This window comes from Rhea americana, unplaced genomic scaffold (assembly GCF_003343005.1).
Source record: "Rhea americana isolate MKP2758 unplaced genomic scaffold, rheAme1 scaffold_87, whole genome shotgun sequence".
Taxonomy (NCBI): domain Eukaryota; kingdom Metazoa; phylum Chordata; class Aves; order Rheiformes; family Rheidae; genus Rhea; species Rhea americana.
The window spans coordinates 656,166-680,355 of NW_028187055.1; the positions used below are offsets into that span (position 1 = coordinate 656,166).

Below are 24,190 nucleotides of genomic sequence, written 5' to 3' on the forward strand. Positions count from 1 at the left end.
GTGGAACTGTGTTTAAGTGAATGATCTGTGCACTAGGTGGTTTCCCATTTGATGTCAGAGCACCAGCAGAACAGAGCACATCCTCCTCACTTTCTTTGATGCACCGGTCAAAGTCCAGATAAGTTAGCATATTCAGAATTCTTATCCTTAGCTTCAAACTGGATTTAAGTGAAGTTTCCTATTTTAATGGTGTTCAAGGAGATGCTTTGTGGAGAGAGATATTTTCTGTGCATTTAGGCCTATATAATTTTTAAAATTAAAAAATTTAAAAAAACACAAGTGTTTATTTCAAGTGCTGTCTATAGTTCTTGAAAATTGATGCTGAAAAAAATCTGTTTTGTCCTTCACTTATGAAACTACATTGAGTGCTCAACCAGAGTGTCAGAGCTGGATGGAATTACATTTAAGATGATATGCACAAAAGGCCTTTATTTTATTAACAACTACAAGCACTTTATAACTGTGCATAAAGAATCTCTCTTGGCACAGCTCAGGCAATGTAAGAGAACACATTTTCACTCTTTAGTTCATTGGTTGGAAGGATTGAGAGGAATTTTTAGGACCTTGGACAAAAGAATTAAACAATGGGCCAAATCTTGACTTTTAGGATACTACTTATAATAAGAAACTTTTAAAAGCATCTGGATCATTTATTCTTTTGCAGTGATTTTTCTTGTATTCTGTTTGTTAATATAAGTGCTAGATGTCAGTAAGAAAATGTCATGTAAAATTCTTAGTGTAAAAAAAGTAAATGAAACCTTTTTAAAATCTATTTTAGTGTGAGAAGCCATGCCGAGTAGTTTTACATCCAACTATATGCTGTCATGCTTAAAACTTACATTCTCACACAGCTTTGCTACTGGCATCTCAGAGCTACCATCCATCCATACSAACATTGTGACTTATCCTTGGAGTAGATAGCACAACTGCTGTGTCATCTTCCTCAGTGTTTTAACTTAGACCAAAACTTCTCAGGGTTCAGTCTTTCTAATTTCCACAAGACTGCCAAAACCGTGTTTTTAAAGTAGTGGAGTGCTGACATCACTCTAGTAAGGACTTGAAGTGACAACTCATTTCACAGGCACCAGTGAATATCTGTTGGATAGCGTTTTTTACTACTGCTCTTGCAGCAGCAGACTAGAGATTGTTTGAGCCATTTCCCCAAGTGTAATAAGACTACAAATTGTCAAGGAATAGCAGCCTCTCCTCCTCTGCATCACCAATATGCTAAATACTATGGAATCTATCTGAAATTGGAACTACCAAGCACTATCTTTATATAACCTAGAATAATAGCTCTGAYGAGGAACTGTCTCCATAATCATGAAAATCCCTGGACATCTAACAGTATAAAGCCATGATTATCTTAACAGTATGAGTTTGTATCCTCCGTGATGTCACAGTTTTTAGTGGCATTTTGCTTTGGAATTGACTCACTTCCCTGTAACTGGTGGCCTGTCCTCTGTATCTTCATACAAAGACGGGTTGAATTGACTTCCATTGTAGTGCGAACTAGAAAAGGAATGGAGTTTACTGAGTCAGTGGCAAGTTGTTCTGTAAACTAGTACAGATGCTGCAGACCTTGGCATATGTTTCGAGCATGCATGGGCAGCACCTAACACATTGCAAACTTGGTGGCTCCACARTTAACGAAAGATAGCTGTGGAAAGAGGACTCAACTTGAAATATCTGTGCTGCTAATGAAGTTGATCACCTAAAGCACTTATTTCCCACTACAGCCACTGCTGGTTTTGGCTGGGTCTCTCCTGAGACACAGTAGTTAACCCAAATTGARGTGAGCGTCTCCTAAAACTGACTTTCTCCTCAGCTTTGGGCATTTCCTAGTGGATGTATTGGCAGCATGTGATGTTCAGTTTGATGCCTTGAGGGAATGCAGARTCCTTTCTCTCCTGCAGTTGCTTTATCCTCTGAGGCACAGTTTCTCACTTTTCCTGTTCTCTCCGCTTTCTCTAACTTCTGCTCCTGCATGGCACCAGTAGGCTTTGTAGCTTTTGCTTTCATTTTTGTCTAAAGCTTGCTGTCTTGCTTTAAATCTTGAATTTTGTGCCCAAATATTGACTCATGTTCTATAGGGAGATTGACAGACTTGGTCAAACTGTTTTCTTGTATCTTCTGTGCAGTTGTTGAGAAATAAGAGATYATTACAGTTCTGAGGGCAGAACTGTTAATTTCTGTAGAAAGACTGTGTAGCAGCAATTTATTTAAGTCTGTACTTTACAGGTTAGGTTTTCCTCAGATGTTTCCAGCTAAGGAATGAAACACTTTGAATTCTGGCAATTCAAATCCTGAAGCTGTTGACATAAACTGTAGGCCCAGTGTTAACAGTACACAGCTAACTGGCAGATTTGTTTTAGAAATAAGTAAATGCTTGTGCTTYAAAGGGTAAGTACAAAGTGTAATGTTAAAGACTGGAAGAAGGCTGTTTCTAAGGAAGTTGTCTCTAGCTCTTTACTTATAACCCGTAGGGAGAAATATGTGTGCRCTGTCTTCTGATCTCTTGGTTAACTAAATCAACAATGGAAGATGTCAACAGAAAGAAAAGGAAAAAAGGAAATATGGGAAGGAAAGGTGGAAACTCAGAAGTCTATCTTGTTTCTTTAAGATCTTGCTCTTATTCCAGCTATTTTAGATGTCCTTTACAGTCCTGCATCTTACRTGCTCTAGTGTTGTTGTAAGGTGTTTTAATATAAAGGATGCTAATATGGATTAAATTGCTCTCTCTTATACTCACTGTTACTTGTTGAGCTTCTGTGAGACACAGCAGTAAGGGTGGTATGGCTACTGAATGYGTGGAAAGCTTGCATTACAGAACTTTGTTGCTGAAAAAGTTATTAAACTAATCCCAAGTGAAAAATCTTAAACAAGTTCACACATCAAAAATCTAATTTAAATTTGCTAAATGAAAATTTACAAACTTTTTTCTGAAGTGTTTAGAAATACCAATTCCACTGTAGTTAAAAAAATCAATTAAAAATAAGTTGGATTTATTCTTCCCTGATAACARTGTTTTTGAAGGGCCTAGGTTTTTGGTATTAAGCAGGCTACATGGGTAACTTCAGGTCCGTGAGARTTTTGCCACGGACATCTCACTGATCAGAATTTCACTTTAATTCTCTCTCCAGTGAGTTTGATGAATGGTCACATAAACTTGGTACATAAACACCTAAGCAAGATGTCAAAGGCACAGACATCTTGCCTATACCTTAGRTTTTTTATATGTATGTATTTTTCCTCCATGTCCAAGTTATTCACCATTTTCATGCATTACTTTTACTAGTGTCCCAATGTTTTGTTAGTACCCTAATGCCAGTCTCATCTATTTATTTTTTCATTGCACATATGTGAAAGAATTTAACTCTTTTACATCATGGAAGAAAATACAGTATTTGAGAGGTTGAAGGAACAGCATGTAATCTTAACTTTTACAGTCGTATCATAATTATATTAATACCAACATCATCATTTGCCAATGCAAATACAGTACTATCTTGGAGTGTGCAGAAGCAGCTCACCCTATTTGGAAAAAGAACATCTCAAAGATTGTTAAAACTTAGTTTTATGACAAGAAGAAAAAACTRAATTAAGTTTTAAAATGAGAAGAGAATTATTTATGTGCTAGGACATAGCCATGCTTAGCAAGGGGAGGATTTTTATTTGAACTAAAATGAAGGTGTGAGGAAGTTATTGGTGAAAAATTCTGTAATGAAGAAGCAGAGAAAATGCATAGATACAGACTTAAGAACAAATGACTGGGAAGTAGAAAAACAAAGGTCAGATTAAAATGAACTTGGTAGAATCAGTGGGTTTTTTAGTATTTTTCCCTCTCTATTTTGCAAAAACCACATATATATGAAAGAATAAAGAAACCTAAACCCTCTGTGTCAATGCTTTCATTTTTTTTTAAGAAGGCATTGCTTCCATAATTAAGAAGTTTGGAAAATGTTTTGGGCTAATGAATTGAAAAAGACCTAACCTAAAAAAAAATTGTTATTACAGAATGCTGAAACCAAGGTAGAAGAAGCAGCTAAAGAGAGTCCAAAAGCCGCCAGACTAACACAGCAATCTTCAGAAGATAATGAAGTATTTGGTGAGTTATTCAAACCACTGGAAAATGTTATTTAATCTATTAATTTCTACTTCAAAACTGATTTAACAGAAAAGATAATGCCTCTCARAACACTTCTGATATACTTTAAGATTTCAGTTTGGTACATAGCGTTTAGTTATGGGAGTGCAGTTCCAGAAAGATAAGGAAAGGTGGAGGCTGAGAGGAGAATGGAGAGAGGGATCAAAGGTCTAATGTGTTTCATCTCTGAGGAAGGACTTGCAGTTTGTTATCATAAAAAGAGGGATTGAATGCAAGTCTTTAGTAAAAATGAAGAGGTATACAGTGAGAGGGAAAATGAACTTCTCTTGAAGGGTAGGATGAGAAGTGTTTAAATTGCAGAAGGAAAGATATGATTAAATGTTGGAAAGGGGAATCCGGGGACAGGGGAATACATCTCTGTGTTTTTCTCCTCTGGAAAGTCTGGTGCTTCATCATTGTGCGCCTTTTAAAAACAGATTAGACAAAARCTGTCTAAATTGGTATAGATGTAGTTCGTTTTGTGGCTGATGGATAGACTAGATGACCTTTGAGGGTATTTGGAGGCCTAGATTTTAGATGAACTCCTTTCAGTAGTTTTCTGAAAATTGTTTCTATTTTTTTGTGGTTGTTTTATTATTTGATCTGAAAGGTGTATTTAGCCCATTCTTTGACATTAAGATCTGGAAAAGTAGAAGGAAGCCTTTTTTGCTCCACTTCTGTGTTGGTTTTATGCTATTGCAACTCCACTGAAAACCAATAGTCTAAAGAGAGAGGAGAGGACAAGACCAAAGGTTTACCAGTTAWTGTAGTATTTGACTTCATTCTGTTTTGAAACAGAAACTTTAGATTTACATAAGTCATGTGGATTTTTTTTTAAGACTGACTGTCTCAAGGACTTTTGGATGATACAACTAATTATGAGTACAAGAAGTTGTAGGATTTTTTTTTTCAAGGTATATAAGGAATGGAGTCTGAGTAATTATCTCTTACTGTGGGTAGAAACAATGTGTGTGAATGTTTAAACTTGTGGGTAAAACTAGCTTTCCGCTTTGAGTTAATGTAGCGTGATTGGCCTATGAGTCTGAAATCTTGATATGAATATTTCCAACATTGGTCATGTAATACCAATGTCTGAAGAATGCCCAAAGGTGGACTTAAGAACCAGCTTTCAATTTTATGAATTTAGTAGTGAGGGAGGTGCCTATCACCTAATTTCTTTTATGTTCACAAGTTATTTGCAGTAGATCCAGCGCTACGATTATAGAGCTCTCTGGCAATGTAAAATGTTTATCTTGCATGCTATCCTTTCTCAGTTCAGCTCTCTGTAGTGTTTTTCCTGTGAGAGTAACAAAGCAAGGAGAACTCAGTCTGCCTCTTTCTACCAGCAAAATCTCAGCTTTATAAACAAGACCTCTGAAGCTAACCTTTCCTCTATTGTGATCATTATCCCCAAATAACAGTGAAGTAAACTAGTTAGAACTAAACTAAGTTTTGTCAAACATGTGGTCCGTATGGGTACTRGGAAGTAACAAAAAAAATAGGAGTTAAAAAAAGCAACAACATAAAGCTCACTATTAATAGGCTTAAATTCATTATCCAGTGATCCACACCCTCCCTACTAAGTTTTTAAAAAATTCAAGGTTGATATTCACTGTACTAAATGTCCTYTAAAGTTAATAATTTACTAACAATTTCCTATAAATTTCCATGTTCCAAGTTTGTGAACTGAACTGCTTATCTAAGAAAAGCCAATGATCAACCTTTGCTAACTTGGCATTGCAAGGGGAAAAATTCCTTTCCAGTTCCAAAAACAATCAGAGYATAGCATCTTAAATCAACTCTTTTCTCACTTTACAAATTGAAGTGTGGTTGGTTTTGTTTTAAAGTCGAATCAAAACTGGAAAGAAAGAAAAAGAAATGTGCTGCAAATGGAGTCTCTTTTCGCTCTGCTCAGGTGAAGAACTCGGTGTCCTGGAGTTGTAATAAAAATTATAGTGTGAGAATCCCTGAGCATCAAGGACGAAATTTTGGCATATACAAGTTTTTAGGTCTATAAAATTGTTGTATATCCGTGCTCTTCCCTGTACTTCCTGGCAATATCTTAGAGATTCAGATCCATCTCTAGGAATAAATGATCAAAAGCTTAAAACTTCTTTCCCTAGGGGAGATATTTGTTATCCTGAGATTTAAATGATTGGATTACCAACCCTGCTTAGTTATTTTCCCTCTGGCTTGATCTAGTGCAGAGTCCTGCCCCTGGGGAAAAAGAACCCTAGGCACCAATACAAGCTGGGGGCTGACCTTCTGGAGAGCGGTTCTGCAGAGAAAGACCTAGGAGTGCTGGTGGATGACAAGCTGAGCATGAGCCAGCAATGTGCCCTTGTGGCCAGGAAGGCCAATGGTCTCCCGGGCTGCATTAGGAAGAGTGTTGCCAGCAGGTGGAGGGAGGTGATCCTGCCCCTCTACTCAGCCCTGCTGAGGCCTCATCTTGAGTCCTGTGTCCAGTTCTGGGCTCCCGAGGACAAGAGAGACATGGAGCTACTGGAGAGAGTCTAGTGTAGGGCTGTGAGGATGATCAGAGGGCTGGAGCACCTGCCCTGTGAGGAACGGCTGCGAGAGCTGGGCCTCTTCAGSMTGGGGAAGAGAAGACTGAGGGGGGATCTTATCAATGTGTACAAGTACCTGAAGAGAGGGTGTCAAGGGGACGAGGACAAACTCTTTTCAGTTGCCCTGTGTGACAGGACAAGAGGCAGTGGGCAGAAATTGAAGCACAGGAAGTTCCGCCTGACCATGAGGAGGAATTTCTTCCCTGTGAGAGTGACGGAGCACTGGACCAGGTTGCCCASAGAGGCTGTGGAGTCTCCTTCTCTGGAGAATTTTAAGGCCCTCCTGGATGCAACCCTGTCTACCATGCTGTAGGTGACCCTGCTGAGCAGGGAGGTTGGACTAGATGATCTCCAGAGGTCCCTTCCAACCTTGATGATTCTATGATTCTATTTCAAGCCGTCCTTCATTTCTTCCTCCTTTTCTTCTCCCCAGTGATGTTAATCATAACAAGCATCAAGTATGCACCAGGAACTGTTAAATTTATAGCTTCAACTCTGACTAGAATCCCTCTTCTGAAAATTTTCAGTAGTCTCCTGTGAGCGGGTGCAGCACCAGGCTCCCATTTTCACATAAATCACTCTTACCTGCTTTATTTATTTATTTTCTCACAAAGATCACTTTCTCCAGCTTTCTCTGGACAATGCCACCCCCTGCAGAAAAAGGCAGAGCAGTTCCTGCCTGAAGCAGTGGCTGAGCCCTCCTAGCACCTTGAGTGGCCTTTTGCTTTCTTGAGTGCTGCTGGGGGCTGGAGGCAGAGTGGGGTCGGAAGAAGCAGGTCTCCCCTCCGAAACCACTGKCTGTCGCTCTTCGCCGGGCCACCCGGTGGCAGCAGCTGCCTGCTCCTCGCAGCTCTGGGGTCGCCTGCGCTGCCGGATCCAAGACTTTTTAGCAAAGGACACAGAATCCTCTGGCCGTGCTCTGGTCTCTCCAAGACTGGTATAATCTTGCACCAGACGACAATAGCATTTATCGGAGGAAGGGAACTTTCTGCACCACTGATAGCRTGGAATATATGCAATTGCTAGAGATCGTCATGTAAAGAGTTTTTGAGGGAGCYGTGCTGTTTGAATACTCAACTGTTTACATCGGAAACATTTGCTTCCAGAGGAAGTGTGATTTTTGCAGTCTTCACCATGCTTGCCCCCAAAGCCACACCTAACTGGTATTACTAATTGAAAATGTCCTGTTGATAAAGGGCAAAGTGGGACTATTTTATGTTTCCTAGATCTATTAGTGCTCTTTGTGAACACAGGTAAGGACTGGTCCTCTGCTGTGGAGGGCTCTTTGTGTGTGAATGCAAACTTCTTTACATTTTCTTCTGTTTGAAGTGAGTTCGAGTTGGGAATTAACACTACAGAGGCTTTCTTGCCTTTTTCTTCAATGTTAATTTTTGTACTGGAGTAAGGCTGAAATGTCCTCATCAGCAATGGGGCTGCACTGTACCAGGCTCTTTGCAAAGACACAGGTGCCTCCTGTGTTTCAAAGACCTAATTGTCAAATGCAATATGCTTAAACAAAAAGATAGAGTGAAGATGTGAGGTAGAACAATATGGGAGAGAGAAGAGAATCTAGCCTATACAGTAATTGTATGTGCAACTGCAAAATTCTGAATCCTTTCAATAGATAAATAAAACTTTTTAATTTTTTTTACAACATATTCTTTCTGAATATGCATGTATGATGAAGAACTATAACAGTTTCCTTGCTGCAGTCTTCTGTTGACTTCACACACAGTTAACACGGTTTCCATTGCTGTATCAGTATGCAATCATAAAAGGATTGAGAATGAGAGCTCACTCCAGGAAAGATGAAAGTGATATTGGAGAGAATGCTCTGCATTTAGAGAAGTGGACCAGGAAGAGACTGTTGGCCTTGCTTCCAGAGATGATTTTCAGAAGTTTATTTTGATACATTGCTACTCCACAACTGTAAGGAAAAATCACAGAATCGCTAAGGTTAGAAGGGACCTCTGGAGATACCTAGTCCAACCTCCCTTCTCAAGCAGAACTCCGCAGAAGTGAAGTGAAAAATCAGTGGGCCCGAATGCCTGTCAGATTGATTGGAGGACTGGACCTTCTTTGATACCATTCCCCATTCTGTTCACTGAGGCAAAGGCAGATTTTTGTAGATACTTTTCTCCATTGGCCTGAGCTAGCATAAAATTGCAAGTAAGGAAGAGTTCTGTGAATGAGAACTGTGATGTAATGCCAACATATTTTCCTTTCTAGTTGGACAGAAAAGTCAAAGTATACTAACTTTTCCAGATACAATAAGCTTTGACATTCTCAAACAGGAAAATTTCATTTCTACTTAGTTCAGTACTGAACTACTATCTGTAGAAGTAGCTGTGGTTTCRTTTTTTCCAGTGATCTGTGCTGTGTGGCTGGAGAGGCAATATTTTAAGGATTTTTTTAATTAAAAAAAGGCAAAAATTAACATTTTCCTTAAAAAGAAAAAACAGAATTGTGACTGATTTTTTTCCCCCCTCTTTCATTTAATAAGCAGGTGGTAAGCTCTATTGTGAGTGTGACAAAGCGACAGTGTGAACCCAGCACCATCATTCTGCCATTTAAACTTGAAGTGCTGGGTAGGTTCTAAGATATTTATTGTATGCAAAATTCAGGGATATAACTAGAAACTATACATACAGTGCAGTTTCACAAATGCGCTTGTGCTGAGAGGCTCGGAGCAACTGGCTGTGACGAGGAGGCAGATAATGAGGTAAGTGGTTGGCTGGAGAGGGAACCCTGGTTTATTGCTTACACTGAGGCCTCCTGCTGTGTACTGTGCAGGATGACCTGTGGTTAGGTGTATAAGCCTATGCAGGCTGAGGGATTTCTATCTCTGTGTGGTGTCAGTATGTTATGTTTTGACAGCTAAAGTTGTTGCTGTTGGCCTTAGCATGGCAGGACAGTGGTAGCCGCAGTTGCTGCAGTCCCACTGAACAGTCCACACCTAGCAATCTTTTGGATGCTGTATATCAGATACCACGTTTTGGTTCTTTTAGCTCAATGGGGATTAAATGATGGTATGTCAAGCATATTTTCCAAAGCAATAAATAATGTTTTCTTACACATCAGCAAGTGTTTSTGTAGAATGTTCTTGCAAGGTGGGAATGTATGTAATTATGTATTTCACTCTTTTTTGTATTTTGCCCTTTGGTCCTTACTTAAATGGAGGGGGCAGAATGCAAAAGCATGAGCAGGAAGGAGTTTGGCAGCTCCCTTAGTTGCACGATTCATTTACAAGGAGATGGTGTGGTGGTGGTATGAACTGTCTAAAAGCTGAGGGTTACTGTAGTTCAGTGACCTTCTAACTGGGAAGTGTCTCTTCTCATTCTAAACACAATCAATCGTGGGACAGAAGCTGTGGCTTTAATGTAAAATAATGGCAAGCTGGCACAAAAAAATCAATCCGGTGAGACAGCAGATTATCCTAAAATAGATTTTATTACCATGGTGCAATTATTCTCTCTTGCTTGARAGGGAAATGGAGCAATTTAGTTTTCTATAGTTTTTTATTATAGCCTAAGTAGTGATTCAGCTGTTCCAATTGTCCACACATTTTTACTTTCCTTCACCTGCTTTTTCCCTTTCCCAGTTTGTTTTAAGACTTCATGAAAGCTGTCATTGTGGCTAAAGTGTGGCCTGCCTGCTTCCGTCCAGAGGCTACTGGTTTATGAAAATTACACTGGAAAGCCAGGACTAATTTTCAGAGGTAGAAGGAATAGATATACATTTCAACAAAAAACTGCTTGGCATTTTTTGTGCTGTTGTTAGAAGTTAAGTCATCTGTACTGCTCAACCTTTCTCTTTTAGTGCTGTTTTTATGCTCACCATAAGATTTTTGTTTACCGTAAGGGAGAGGGATGAAATTCTTACAAGAACTCACGTATAATAAAATGATGTGTGCAAAGTAGGGAGCCTTGCCCAATTTTCATGGGGTCAAGAGAAGCCAAGGACTAGAGAACTGTAGTGGTGGAAGTAGACCCACAGGATTTCCAGGATGGCAGTTGGTTGGCTGGATTTTTATTAGTTTAAGGTTTGAGGCTTTTTAGAAAGGATAGCTATTTGCATGTTTGATGTTAATTTAGTGGTTCATTTGGTTATGGCTCATTTGATGACTGCTCAATTCCATGGAGAGTCGGGTGTACATAGTGTATGGTAGATCACAACTAATGGGTCAGCCTTTTTTTTCTTTTTTAACTAATAGCATTCTGAATTACTAGGTTAGTAGTACTAGGGTCATTTTAACAAGTCTGATCTAGTATGATTTCCTTTTTTTTTTTTTTCTCTTTTTTTTCCTTTTTCTTTTTTACCCCTAACTTTGCCACACAGAAGATGCATGCATAACAGTTTTGAGTTTTTCCTTCTTTCATGAACTGGAGTTACTGCTAGATTCATTAGCACAGGCAGGGACCTGAGCCAAAGATGCCTGTATTTTTAGCAGTGCAGGGCTGGTTGGCTGTGCTCAAGTGTAATAATGAGCACAGTAACATCAGAATAAATGACTTATTCATTATTTTAATATATACAGGGTACAGGAGCTGCTGTAGTTTTTCCTCTTGTTTATTCAGTATGAGGGAGTCTGTATGTGAGGTTGGGGAAAAGCACAATAGGCTTTTAACTCATTTTGTTATCCAGGGTGCACATTGCAGCTGATTGTATAAGTTAGGATGGCAAAGCGTGGCCTAATGTCACATGTTGGTGTGTTATGATTATGAGCCTTTTGCTAATTAGCTAACCATGAAAASAAGTTACTCCTCTGCCAGTGTATTTTGCCCTCTTTGTCCTGTTAGCAGGCTGCAGCCCAAGAGAGTATGCTGTCTGCACGGAAGAAACAGACTCCTTAGTGTTCTCCTTCACTGATCCTTATGCATCAGCCAGTTTGCTTAAGGCATGATTTTATCTGTATATGAATTAAAAGTGCTTCTGAAAGATCTTTATTTTGGGGAAAGTAGATGGGATATTACTGTTGTCACATTTCCAGTTCTGTTGAGGCTGAATAAACTCTCAGTTCTGGTTTGAGAGAAATAAAAAGCAGAATACTCCACTGTGGGCTAACGGCTCTTCTATCATGTTAGCTGAAACAGATGTTGTCATTAAAGTTTAATTATGATGTGACTCACTACTTAATGCAATGGTTAGAAGAAAACAAGAGTGAGTTATTGTACAATCTATTATGAGAMTATGTGCCTGGAAACACCAATTGAGATTTTTTTTTTTTTTTAAGACAGAAAAGGATTATCAGAGTATTAAAGCCACCTATTTTGGCTTCCTGCATAACAATGATTATGAAACTTCAGTGGTGAGTCCTTGATCAAATTCATAATCACTAATTTGAACTTAAATAATGCTGTATTGTAAGAATTATTTTAAAATATAATAGATTTTCCAAAGGCTTTCAGTAGTCAGTTATTCTGGTAAAAATAAGCATGTCTGAACTGATGGTCTGAATAGACTGCACACCTCTGCAGTGCTCTGTGTACCTCTGACTGTGAGGCTAGATCCCTCAGGCAACCCACAGCACAAATCCTGATTTGAGATGGTGACCCAAATTATTTGCTATCTAGAGGCAAAAGTTGGACCCTGCGGAGAGGCACGGGGAGRAAGGGAGCACAACAGGTCAGTATTAAGTTGGTGTTTTCCATCCGTTGTACTATTGATAGGATGAAATTTTAATTCCTTTTTATTCCTTCTCAGGATTAGATAGAGCTACGGACTGTGGTTCTGACTTGTAATTCTTAGTGTTATTTTCCACTCGCATCCCCTGTTTGAACCTTGTCCATTGGCAGTACTGTACTTAGCTCTATTTGCTTTGATAAAATCTGAAAGATGGTGAGCGCAGCTTAAAAGAYGAAAAGCCATCAAATTGCTGCCCAAGGACTGTGGAAGAAAAGCAAGAGAGATACTATAGCTATATCATGCTCTCCCAGCAGTGTTTGTTCTGTCAAAATAGCAGGCTTGATATGTAATGGATTTAGTCCTGAAAACATTACGAAGAGAGCCAAGCAGCACTAAGCCCATGACGAAGGGATTATGAAAGCAGGGAATGATAGCATATTGTAAACACTGAAGAATTTACTGTGTTCCCACGCAAGTTGTTTTGGTGGTCAAATGACCCTAACAAAATATTTTTATTTCTATACTGCGTTTATCTAAATTATGCTTCAGTCTAATGTATGCCACTTGTAACCTTGTCTGCAAGACTGAAAGTGAATCTGATGGTGTTGAAAGTGGAGAGGGAAGGCAAGAAGGCATGCGGCATGTGTGACTGAGTAAATGAAAATGTGCAGGACTTGGCATCAGTCTGCCCTGGGTGCTCCCACGTCTGCGTCCTGGCACTCTGGGCTCCAGGACCATGTCAGGGAGCAAATTCAGTCCACCCTTGAAGCTGCAGTTTACTGTTCAAGTAGACTGTCCATGGTTTGGCTTGACTTAAAATACATAGTTTAGCAGAACTTGTGCTCAGTTTTATGTTCAGTTTTATGGGCATAGCAATGTCCCTTTAAGTGTGGACAAGGAGGCATAGAGCAGAAATTCGCATCTGAGGTATTTATTTTTGATGAGGGAAAAGAGAAGTGAAAAGGACTAGTATTTTCTGGTGCACACACTGGTACTTGTACAGAAACATCCTGGTAGTGACAAGACTGCGGTTGCTTACAAGCCTTGCGAGCAGCACAGCACAGCCGTGATAATGCTGCTCTTTATTTCCAGTGCTGTTCACAGCAGGCACACTCTCTTGTGCCTTCCCTATGCTTCCCTTCCCAACGAAAAGCCTGGATTTCTCATATTCCCTGTTAATTAGAAGGAACTTTTTTTTTTTTTTTTGAACTAGATGCGAAGTAACTTCATCCAAACATAAACTATAAATTAGTGATTTTTAGTAGCTGTAAAATCCATTGTGTATGGGTTGGGTTTTTTTTTTCTGTCATTCTTCCTGTAGGATTTTAAAATTATTGCTGTGTGTGATATAATCATGGAAAATGAATGCTCCAGTGTCCCTGGTAGTGCTAACATGGAGGATTGCAGTAGAAATCAGTGTTCTACAGACTGAACTCTGTTGTTCAAATGCACACATGTGGCAGCTATTGCAAAAATACTTCTAAATCTCATTTTATCTCAAGTGATTTTAACAGAAACTGGCTAAAAATGAGAGAAGTTCACAAGTRCTATAATTTCTGTTTTGAAAGATTTGTAATGTTCTTTTTAAAGTTTGTGGAGAAATGATTGAATAAGCTCTTGAAACATAAGCGTGATAGGTTTTGGACACCTAACTAAGTCACGTAACGTAGATAGGCTTGGTTTCATTGAAGTTGTGGAGACAAAATGAAAATAGTGATGCTTCTAAAACAGATACTTCATATTTGACAAATATTTCCTTTAAATAAGTGGCATTCTTTTGAATGTTTCTCAGGATGTGGTGACTGCTTGATTTATCTATGCAGGAACTCCYGTTTTTCCAGCACAGTAGCTCTAGTGATTTCAACAGAGTTATACAGTGATTAGGCCCAAGTACTTAATGAGGAAGTGATTGATCTTAGATCCACAGTACATGAAGTTCTCCGTTATGCTAGATTTGAGGAAGTYGTCTTTCATCTGAGATGTCTCACGCTGCTGGTGCAGTTTCAAGCAGAAAGAATGCTCCATTTTCCTGCCGGCACGTATGTTGCAACCCAAAGGCAAGTGAATAGCCTTGGATTATGTGGATTAGAGGAGCTATAGCCTATTAATTTGAGAATTTTATTTTTGAAATCTCAAAGGGCTAGGTTTCAAATGCAGTTCAGCTGTTTATTGTTGTAAGTGGGCTGAATTTTTTTTTGAAGTCTGTTCAGGCTGAATTAATTCTAGACGTGATGTGTTTTTGCCTTCTGCTTCACTAATTTGTCAGGACTAAAGCATTCCAGTATTTCATTTTTGACTATAGGGTGATGACATGAGCAACACTTAGCCACATTATAAGCATTATTCTCTTTAGTCTCTTTCAGGCTGTCCTTCGATTTCTTTTATCATCTTCGATCTCTTGTAAAATGGCCATTTTTTGAAGTGACAACAAGCCCTTCTTGTAGAGTCTCCAGATTTTATTGCTGTAATATTACATTCCTTCAGCATTTGTCAACAAAGGAAATCTGTTGCAAAATAGGATGGAAAGGAAAACATAGTGTGTTGATACTAATTATACAGCAAGCCAAATTTCAGTCTAAACCCCCTATTCAGCAYTACATACAAATTCTGAAACTTTTAAACCAGACAATAAGAAAAGACACAGATGAAGTGGAAGAATCTGGYCCTAAAGTAACTCACTGAACTAAACTGAACCACACAAAGTGACTCTTAATGTGGAATGTGCGTGGAAGGGAGGACTGAGCAGTAGTGTATTGTCCCTGCTGCTTTATGTTGGTTAAGTATTTGGTCTGGCTTAAATTTTAACCTTACTTTTGGATTTAATRTGTTTGTTCTTTAAATGTCTTATTTTTATATGCTATAATATTCCTAGAGGATGAAGTAAGGGCACTATCTCAATCATTGAAACARTGCAGAAATGGAAAGAAAGGTTTTTTGTTTGATTGGTTGTTTTTCAGGCCTGTAAAGGAGACTACTTATCTCTTAATTTATTATCCAAAATTTCTTGAAATTATTTTAGTACTGTGTTTCAAAATATTTAATTCTAATGTGATGGTCTGGAAACAAATGTGCTTCAGAATCCATGTTGAAAACTCCTCAACCAAAAGCTGTCAGGGAGAAAAATGAAAGCTTTTCTCTTTCATGCAAAATTACACTGCTATTCCTTTGAGGGATCAGCGGCTGGCCAACGTGAGCGTGAATTGCACAGCCTCCAAAGGAACCAGACTGATGAAACTAAACAGAGGAAATTCCCCAAATTAGGAGCATACTTTGGAGTTTTGCAGTGCTGTCCGGATTTTGATAGAGATATTTGGGTGAATCTAGGCCAAAAACAGAAATCAGAAGATTTGGCAGAAAGCAGTTTTTCCACTTTGTCTATACRATAAGTTCCCCTAGGCTACAGCAGAGAGTATTATCTCTGATTGCATATGCCAGCAACAATAAATCTGTCTTCTACTTCAAAATCAGTACTCATCTGATTGAAGTAATTCATATTAGTGGCCTATTTTGAAGAGAGAGATTGGAACAGTCAGTAGGATTGAACTTAATTAACAGGATTTTCTTAAAGTGAGAAGCCTAGGCAGTAGGCTTAAATGCATGCATGCTTGTGACTATTCTATTTCCTTTTTAACTGGTTTAATTATTTTGATGGTGCATGTGGTTTCCCCCCCCCCTTAGTTAATGAAGTTGCATAATCCATGTGCACATTCATTTCTAGCATTATTTCAGTTATTTTTAGTGCAGAAGCACCTAGTCATGGAYTAGGACCTCACTATGACTTTTGATCTGTAAACGTAATGGGAAGAAGATAAAGGATGGTGATTTACATGTTACTATAAGAAATGGGAATTGGCTTTAAATGCCTCCTCTGCCAGTGACGAGTGTATTTACCCTAAGGAGGTTATTGCCCTCTGACTGTCGCAGGACAGCTGAATTGCTGTAGTTTTTTCATGTGAACTTCAATATAAAGCTTGTTCTAGCTCTGGAAACACAGTAGCTGAATCACTACAGTGCAATTACCCTGGTTAGACCTGTGCTCTTTTAGCACTGTCTGTACATGCTGGTTTTATTCTGGACAAAGTTACAGCTACAGCATTATACCTGTACTGGTATAGTTTTACCAGTTTACCTGAAGGTAAACATTTGAATTATTTTTTTCCCTGCACTTTTGATCAGAAGTCTTTTTATATCAACTTGTGATTTCTCTTCCAGTTCTAAATAATTGTAGGGGGTGAAAAATGTCTTTATTTTCTGAATTATTTTTCTCCCACACACATTTTTTTAATGTATGTGCTAATTACAAATAACCTACTGTGAAAATAAGTGGCCTTTTTAATGTATTTTCTTGATTCCCATGTTAAAAGGACCCGTTTTAGCTCTGCTTCAGTGCCTTAAGTTAAGGCACCTATTATGTGATTTCTGGGTCTGAACGTTCTTGTGAGTTATTTTCAAGATGCCAATAAAAAAGACAATAACAAAAAGAAGGCATGCAGAGCTGCCTCTTCAAAAAAAGACTGAAGTGAATGAATTGAAATCAGCATGTTACTCAAAATTACGCATTAGTTTGGCTMGTCATCATGACTCCTGACCTTTTTCTAATAAATCACTAATGACATCTACAAATATCTGACTTTTCTAGTCAGCTCACAGTGTTTTTCAGAGCATTRTAACCATGTTCTTCATCAGAAGTGAACTGTGGGAGGAAAAGCCTATGTTTTCRTTCATACACAAACTGAACAGCAGCAAGTTGGACATAGGGAGTTAAAAAAATTAAAGCATTTTCTCCACAATTATATTAATCTGTTTGTATTGGCATGGTTATGATGTACCACTGCAACATAAAGGCTTATACTTTAAGTGCCGTATTTGCAGTTCAGCTGTTCTGTTTTAAATAAAAATATAACCCCTTTAATTTAACAGACTTTTTAATACTGAAAAAGTAGAGAAAATTTTGATTTTTTTTTTTAAGGATTTTCTGTTTACTTTTTATGGCTCTCTATTTTTTAAATTAAGGATTAAAAAGGGGGCTTCATACAAAGGTTATCAATCAGAATGTTCAACATAAGATTTCTGAAATGTGTAATTTTGTTTTACCTATARTTTTAAGAGAGAAGGAGTCTGTACAAAATAGTATTTTCCCAAGTGAAACATCTTCACATTTCTTGACTGCAGAACTTCTAAGATCACGTCTTTCTGAAAAGCATAGGTTATTTATATGAAGTGTAAGTTTTTTGAAGTCCGGCAAATCTCCTTAAAATGCCATGATTTCAGTAATCCATTTATTTAAAATATATTGTTCATACAGAAAACTCAGAAAATAAGCCATGTTTCCCACAGAGGGGGAAAAAGGAGCAYTCAGACTGGGGGATTTTGTAAGACGTGTTTATGTCTCTTTCTTGCACTGCAGAAATACCTGTTTAATTCATAGTGGAGTGTATTTTTTTTTCAGTGTTAATTCAAAAAAACGGTAATGCAGAAACAGTGGAGATAACCTAAATCTTTTCTTATGCATCAGTCTTCTGATGTGATTTTAGCACATTAGTATTGGTTTGAGTTCTTGCCTGTYTGCTATTTGTGCTAAAGTGGCATGAATCAAAGGGCTTTTATTAACACATGTAAGGATAAGAGCCTGAGCACTTCATTTTAGAGATTTCTGCTAAGTAATTTGATGCTTCTAACAAAACAATTCAAGAATCATTAAAAATATATCATAAGACTACCTCAGTGACTTRAAGAATGGAATATTGTAAAACAAATTTTAAAAGATAAGAAATGAAAGCTTGTATAAATTCTTTGGAGAAGATAGGACAGGGCAGCATGGAGTAACCTTGTTGTTTATTAATTGCATTAACTATGTGTACAGCTTCATAGCCTAGAGCCTGGTTTCTGAGCATGAGACTTTTCCATGTTGTTTGGAGGGTTTTGGAGAGGTTTGGTGGGGGGTGGGGAGGGAGTTTGGTCATTTGTTGTTAAGTATCTACTTGTATTAAGAGCTTTGGATTGAATGCGCTTTCAGGTTTCTGCTTGTGACTTWGGGGAGAGAGACATGTATCTGAGATTTTTAAAACATATCTGTATCTATTTTTGTCACTTTTAAAACGACTTCACTGTAAGCTGCTACACCCAAAACTATTCAACTCAAAATCCTTAAGGAAAGGCTTGCTTTGTACACTTGCACCTTCTAAGTTAGCCTGGCAGTCAGCAAATTCAGCTTTCATCAGAAAATGCAGAAGATGATAAATTCCAGGTCTGTGAAAATCCTTCACTAAAAATGTCCTGCCATGAGTTCTACCTCAGCCTTTTTATTTGATAGCCAGCATATCTCAGATGATCTCAACTCTCAGGGAACATGAGAATAGAGGCATTCTCTGAGTGCATGAGTGGTTAGAAAAACACTACGCTTAGTGATCAAATGAACAATCCCTTTGAGCTTTCGAGATAGTACCCCCTCTCACAGGGCGTCGGAAAGCATTTCTTTAACAATTATGCAASAACAAAGCACAATGGCATCGCTGGTTGCCACAATTTCTTTCGGAGGAAGAAGTCAGAGTTTGTGTATTACCTTGTTGTTACGATCTCAAATTAAACCACTTCAGCAGTCAAGGAAGGCAGCCTAATCTGTTGTCAAATCCCTGATATTTGTGAAATAGGCTGCAGCATAAATAARCATTTCAGATCTCTTTATTTTTTATGTTTATATTAACCCATGTTTTTTTGCAAACCTGGCACCTGCTGGCTGCCTGAGGCTTGTGCCTTTCAATCCTAGTTCTGGCCTGCCAGCTTTGCATTAACCAGTTTAAAAATCCTCCTGCAGTAAATAGGCTCTGTACCACCAACTGTTCTTTTTATATGCTCTAGGCTGTTTCTCCAAGTGGCTGTTCTTCCTGTTTACTACCATTTATTCCCAGTGTGTGACTGTCCTATTTGACTGCTGTTGTCCACTTTCACTTACCGCTGGTCTTTTCGCAGCACTTCTCTGCCTGTATTTTCTTCTCACCTATTGCTCCCTTTCCCCCACCTAACCTTTTGCTGCATTTGTATCTGACTGCCTGGTTGCTTCTTTCCTTTTCTTCATTACTCTCTTTCTCTCTTTACTTCATGTACTCCTTTTACTACTGGAGTCAGATCTGTCTCTGCTGCTTTCTAGCAGCTATAACTCTTCGCCACGTACAAACCCCTGAAATTCTCTTCTAGCAAGCTTTTTGWTTACTAAGCTGGATGTTACGACAACCATACTTAGTAGATTAGCCATCTCTCTGTCTCTCGTCACTGAACATTGCATAAAGTCCGTGTGTCACGCATCAATTTTTAGATTAATTAGAATTTTCTTTCTTGATTTTAAAAAAGAAAGTCTTTTCCTTATTTGTAATAAACCAAAAGAATGTATGGGATGTATCCTGCATGTGAGTTCCTGCAAGCCACGTAGCAGTGAATATTCCAGGCTTGCACAGATTAATTCTGTTGAGCTGAYCTGGGTTAATAGTTAGTACTGTCACAGAGGAGGGTGAATGGAGACTAATGTTGTGAGGTGGTAAGACTTGTAACATTTAAAACCACGTAAAACCCGTTCATAAAACTCAYGCCAGCCTCCTTCCTCCTACCATGGGGCTACTCGGAGCCATCATGACTGTTCTCTTATTGAAATTACAATGTCGAATTGAGACTTAATATGTCTTCCTGAAAGAAGTTTTATTAAGTGATTTTAGCAATACAYGACATCTCTAAAAAGCTGAAGCTTAAAGAAAGCAATACCGACTTACCTTTCTCCTCAGCATGTTAACAGACCACTTGGCCTATGGTTGAGTGTGTGTATTCACAGGGCAAAGTAATTAACTAATCTGAGAACTTGAACAAAATGTTAGTTCACTTTTGGATATTTTTTCTTTGAATCTGAAAACTAATAGTAATGTCCATATTTTATTATTTTTTGTGTGCACACAAAGATATCTGTTTGTTGGACAACTGGATGAAGGATGACATATCCTAACTGGTGTTCATACACACAGTGCACAGCACTGGAGGTAGTACATAGAACGTCACACTTGTAAACTTAAAAATAATACCTTCATATCCTTCTTTCTTTGCTGAGTAAAAGTCTGTTGAAGCAGTGTCTGGACGAGCCAAAGACTAAAGAAATTCAAAACATTGCTTGTTTAATTTTGAGCTTTTCTAGGTAATTGTCTGAAATGTAATGAGTCAAAGATTGCTTTGCATTTAATGAATAATCTGTAGAGAATTCAGCTGTGTATTTGAACAGACTATCTTATACATCTGTCTGTAGCTTGTGGGCCATTGGTATGGACCTCAATTTAGTATCGATATTCCTTGTCGTGTTTTACAGGCTTTTTCTCTCTCCCTCCCTCTCACCATTCATCCTAATTGGATCAATGCTGCCAGCTTGACTTCTATGGACCAAGAAGTGTCTTTCTACTTTTGTTTCTATATTATTTATATGTACTTCAGATTTCTCATCCATTTTTGGGACAGAGAATGAATTTCAGTATTAGCCCTGGATTTTCTATATGACCTACTTACTATGACAGGAATCTGTCCCCATTAGCTCTTCCTGTTGATACTAGTACTTTGAGAGATTTTTTTTTCTCTGTTAGTAATTCTAAAGCATCTTGTTTGTTGTCAGTCCTTCTGCTCATGCTAGTGCAGAAGAATCCGGTATCAGCTGTTACCTGAGGGAAGCCTSTGTTGTGTCCTGCTCTACTTCAGAATCGTTCAGTGCTGTTAAATTCGACAGAACCAGGCTGAGATGTGCTTGCAGCTTTTTATGTCTGAAAGTGATTTCTGTGTGGATTGAGACATTTTTAGACTGCACTCTAATGAGCCAGTCAGCTTAACAAGAACTTTGTTCCACTGCATAAAGGTTAAATCTTTCTTCATGCTCAAGAAACTGCTGTGAATGTCCTGTGTTATTTTATTACTGCTTAAAATTAAACTCTAGATTTGATTAAAGCAGAGATTCTTGCAGTGGGGGATCAGTAGGTTTGTGTCTGTGAAGGTGAAAATTAAGTCCATTTTTATATTGATAGTGCATGATGTCAAGCATTTAAAATCGATTTTGAGCTACAGATATTTTTATACTTGGTTATTCCCTTTCTGCTGCCCTGTAACAAAGTGTATTCAGCATTCCAGTCTGTATTCTGAGGTGAGAAACCATCTTGCAAAATTTGGCATTTTACTATACTCTGGCCTGGATTACTCTACCTAACTTTAAAGTTTTACTGCAAATCTCTGTATTACTTTATTTTAAAGATGTCTATATTAATGGAAGATACATTCACATAGACATCATTGATGCTGTAGAACATTCTACTAATGTTCCACTTCTTCCAGTACATCCCAGTAAAAGAGACTGATGATTGACTTTGAGCTGTTCATAATGAGGAAATCCAGAGATTGTTAAATTTGGCATCATTAGAGTGCCAGAGGCTGCAGATGGGGGCTTATCAGTTTGATAATTGATTTGATTTGATATTATTTATATCAAATATGTTGTATGTTCTGTTCTCTCCTGTCCTTCAACTTTACATTTATTCAACTTACAGGCCTATATAAAAGTTCCTCGGACACTGAGTTTTCAGGTTTTGACTGGGAGAAATTTTAGATTCAGTAAGCAAGTTTTGCACTTACATTAATGAATTTCACTAAGCATACACGCTGAAGAGGCTATCGCGTGCTRTGCCTTATGGTCTGTGCTGAGGTAGCTGCACACGTTTCACACTTCTCARCCTTGTTTTCTCCTGGTAGAGTAGAACATGTCCGGTAGTGAGTCTAAACCYGGTAGCAATTTATCTTTGGATATGTTCCAACAAAAAGCTGCAGAACTGTGATCCCACAGAAAAACGGGGAGAGCCGTGAGAAAGTTGTACTGGTTTTGATTCTCTTATGATAGATATTTAACACWGCCAGTGTTCTTAGGGTCCTGCTGCAAGATTTTCAGTATATAAATAAGTAGTTCTAGTGTCYGAGTCTACTTGCTAATCTTTTTTCTTTTCTATTTTATTTAATATATATTGAGTCCCCTGGATGGTTAGTATCTTGCTTCAAATTTGAAGTTTAAATAAAATAGGTGAGAATRTATGATAAATTAACAACTTGTTACCCTATCTGGTAGAACATGAAACTGATACAATACGAAAAACACTGATTCAAAATTGTTAAGCGGGCAATTACAGTGTTGTGGGTGTTTTCCTGAAAGACCCAAAGGGAACTTTTTAATTTGCTGGAAAAATTATTTTAAAARTCATAATCTGTGTATATTGTAAATAATTAAGGACATATAAACACAGAGTGAGGTTTACAGAATATCCTAGAGAGTTTATACTTCTGTAGCTCAATCTCAAAAACAAAATTGTAAATGGAAGGGCAAGACTAGAAAAATCTGATTCTCATGAGCATTAGTGTTGAAYGCTATGTCAGTAACAGATTCTGGAAGTTCTGAGATGTGAAATAAGATGTGACATTTAGGAGTCTGTGTAGGGTTTTTTTGAAGGGCAGAGTGACTGATGCTGGACCGTGTATGAGCTCTAACATGAATGATGAAATTCTGATGCCACTGAATTTTTCCTGTTTTGCTGGTAATAATGCCAGTGGCTGTATGATGTTTTGTAAGAACGATAGCTGGGACAGCCAAGCGTGGTGGCTGAACACACGCATCGTCTTAGGCGCAGCTGTCTGTAACATGCAGTTTCTCATTTGCTCTTTGCTGCCACTTTTTGAGCACRCTGTAATCTGTTTGAAATGACTGATTAAGTTAGCAATAGTCCAAAAGCAGAATATAACAGCCTCTGCTTTACTGCCATTTACTGCCAACTCATCCATACAACCTATTTCAAACAAAGCCTTTTTCATGGTGGAGTGATTAGGTGTTTGGCTTGTTTGTTTTTAATTTCTGTTTGACTTTTTTGCCAGAACAACCTGGGATACCAGTGACTAGGCTGAAAGAGAACTTTACTTGCTAATAATTATGGATGTTTGCCTTTGATGATGAATCATACAAAAGTTATCTCCATAGAGTGAGGAGTTTTAAGGCAGTAACTGCACAATTAAAAAAGAAAAATAAATTTCATTTTTGGAGAAATCTCATCGTTTAGATTGCACCACTTAGTGTTAGGCTGAAAACAGGCATACGGCAGTTTGAGAGTGAAAAGACACGATTTTGTTGTGGGTACATGGGGCAGGAAGAGAGGGGAGACGAAGGAATATTRCAGGTACAGAGAATGGATTTCTTTTGGTGGGTAAACAAGGCATCTYCTTCTTCCACAGCCTCATCTTGGTCTGAAATTCGTGATATGCATCTCTCATGCTGCCTGTGACCAGGGGTGGAAGGCTTTAACTTCTGATTCCTGTCTGACTACTTGTTTCTGACAGATACAATACCAGAGTGTTCACATCCTAAACAGCATGGAAAAGTTGGCTGATCAGGCACATAACTGATGCAGTAACCTAAAGGTTTATTCCTATGCTTTGAAATTCTTAGTTTAGTGATTTATTTTATATGTACACCATTAAAAACACAGATGTTTCTTTCCTCTTTCACGGTTGAGGAATCACCAGATACAAATGATTTTGCTAAACTGCAAGACCTCAAGAACATCTTCCAACTTTTGGTGGGGGAAGGGAATCTGTGCCCTGGCTTCTCCCTGAAGGCATGTGCACACAGTCTCTTCCCTCTTCTCCAAACTGATTGTCCTTGTTTTCATGWCAGAGAAATCTGAATTTGCAGGCTGGGTAATGAGGACTTTAGAGCATGCTTCCTGCCAAATAGTATGGGCCCAGCTTCAGAATCTGAATACATCAAAAAAGAAAAAGAATTTTCTTTTTTTCCAGTCAGGTTATT

The 24,190-nt window shown here is 38.2% G+C and overlaps 1 protein-coding gene across 2 annotated transcripts in view; it reads left to right on the plus strand.

Moving 5' to 3' along the window:
- Positions 1-24,190, plus strand: part of MBP (myelin basic protein) — a 104,321-nt gene that overhangs the window by 36,219 nt on the left and 43,912 nt on the right. For both annotated transcript variants that reach the window (XM_085323752.1, XM_085323751.1), the window contains exon 3: positions 4,018-4,108. In XM_085323752.1, coding sequence (XP_085179878.1) covers positions 4,018-4,108 — 91 coding nt within the window. The remainder of the gene's footprint in view (positions 1-4,017; positions 4,109-24,190) is intronic.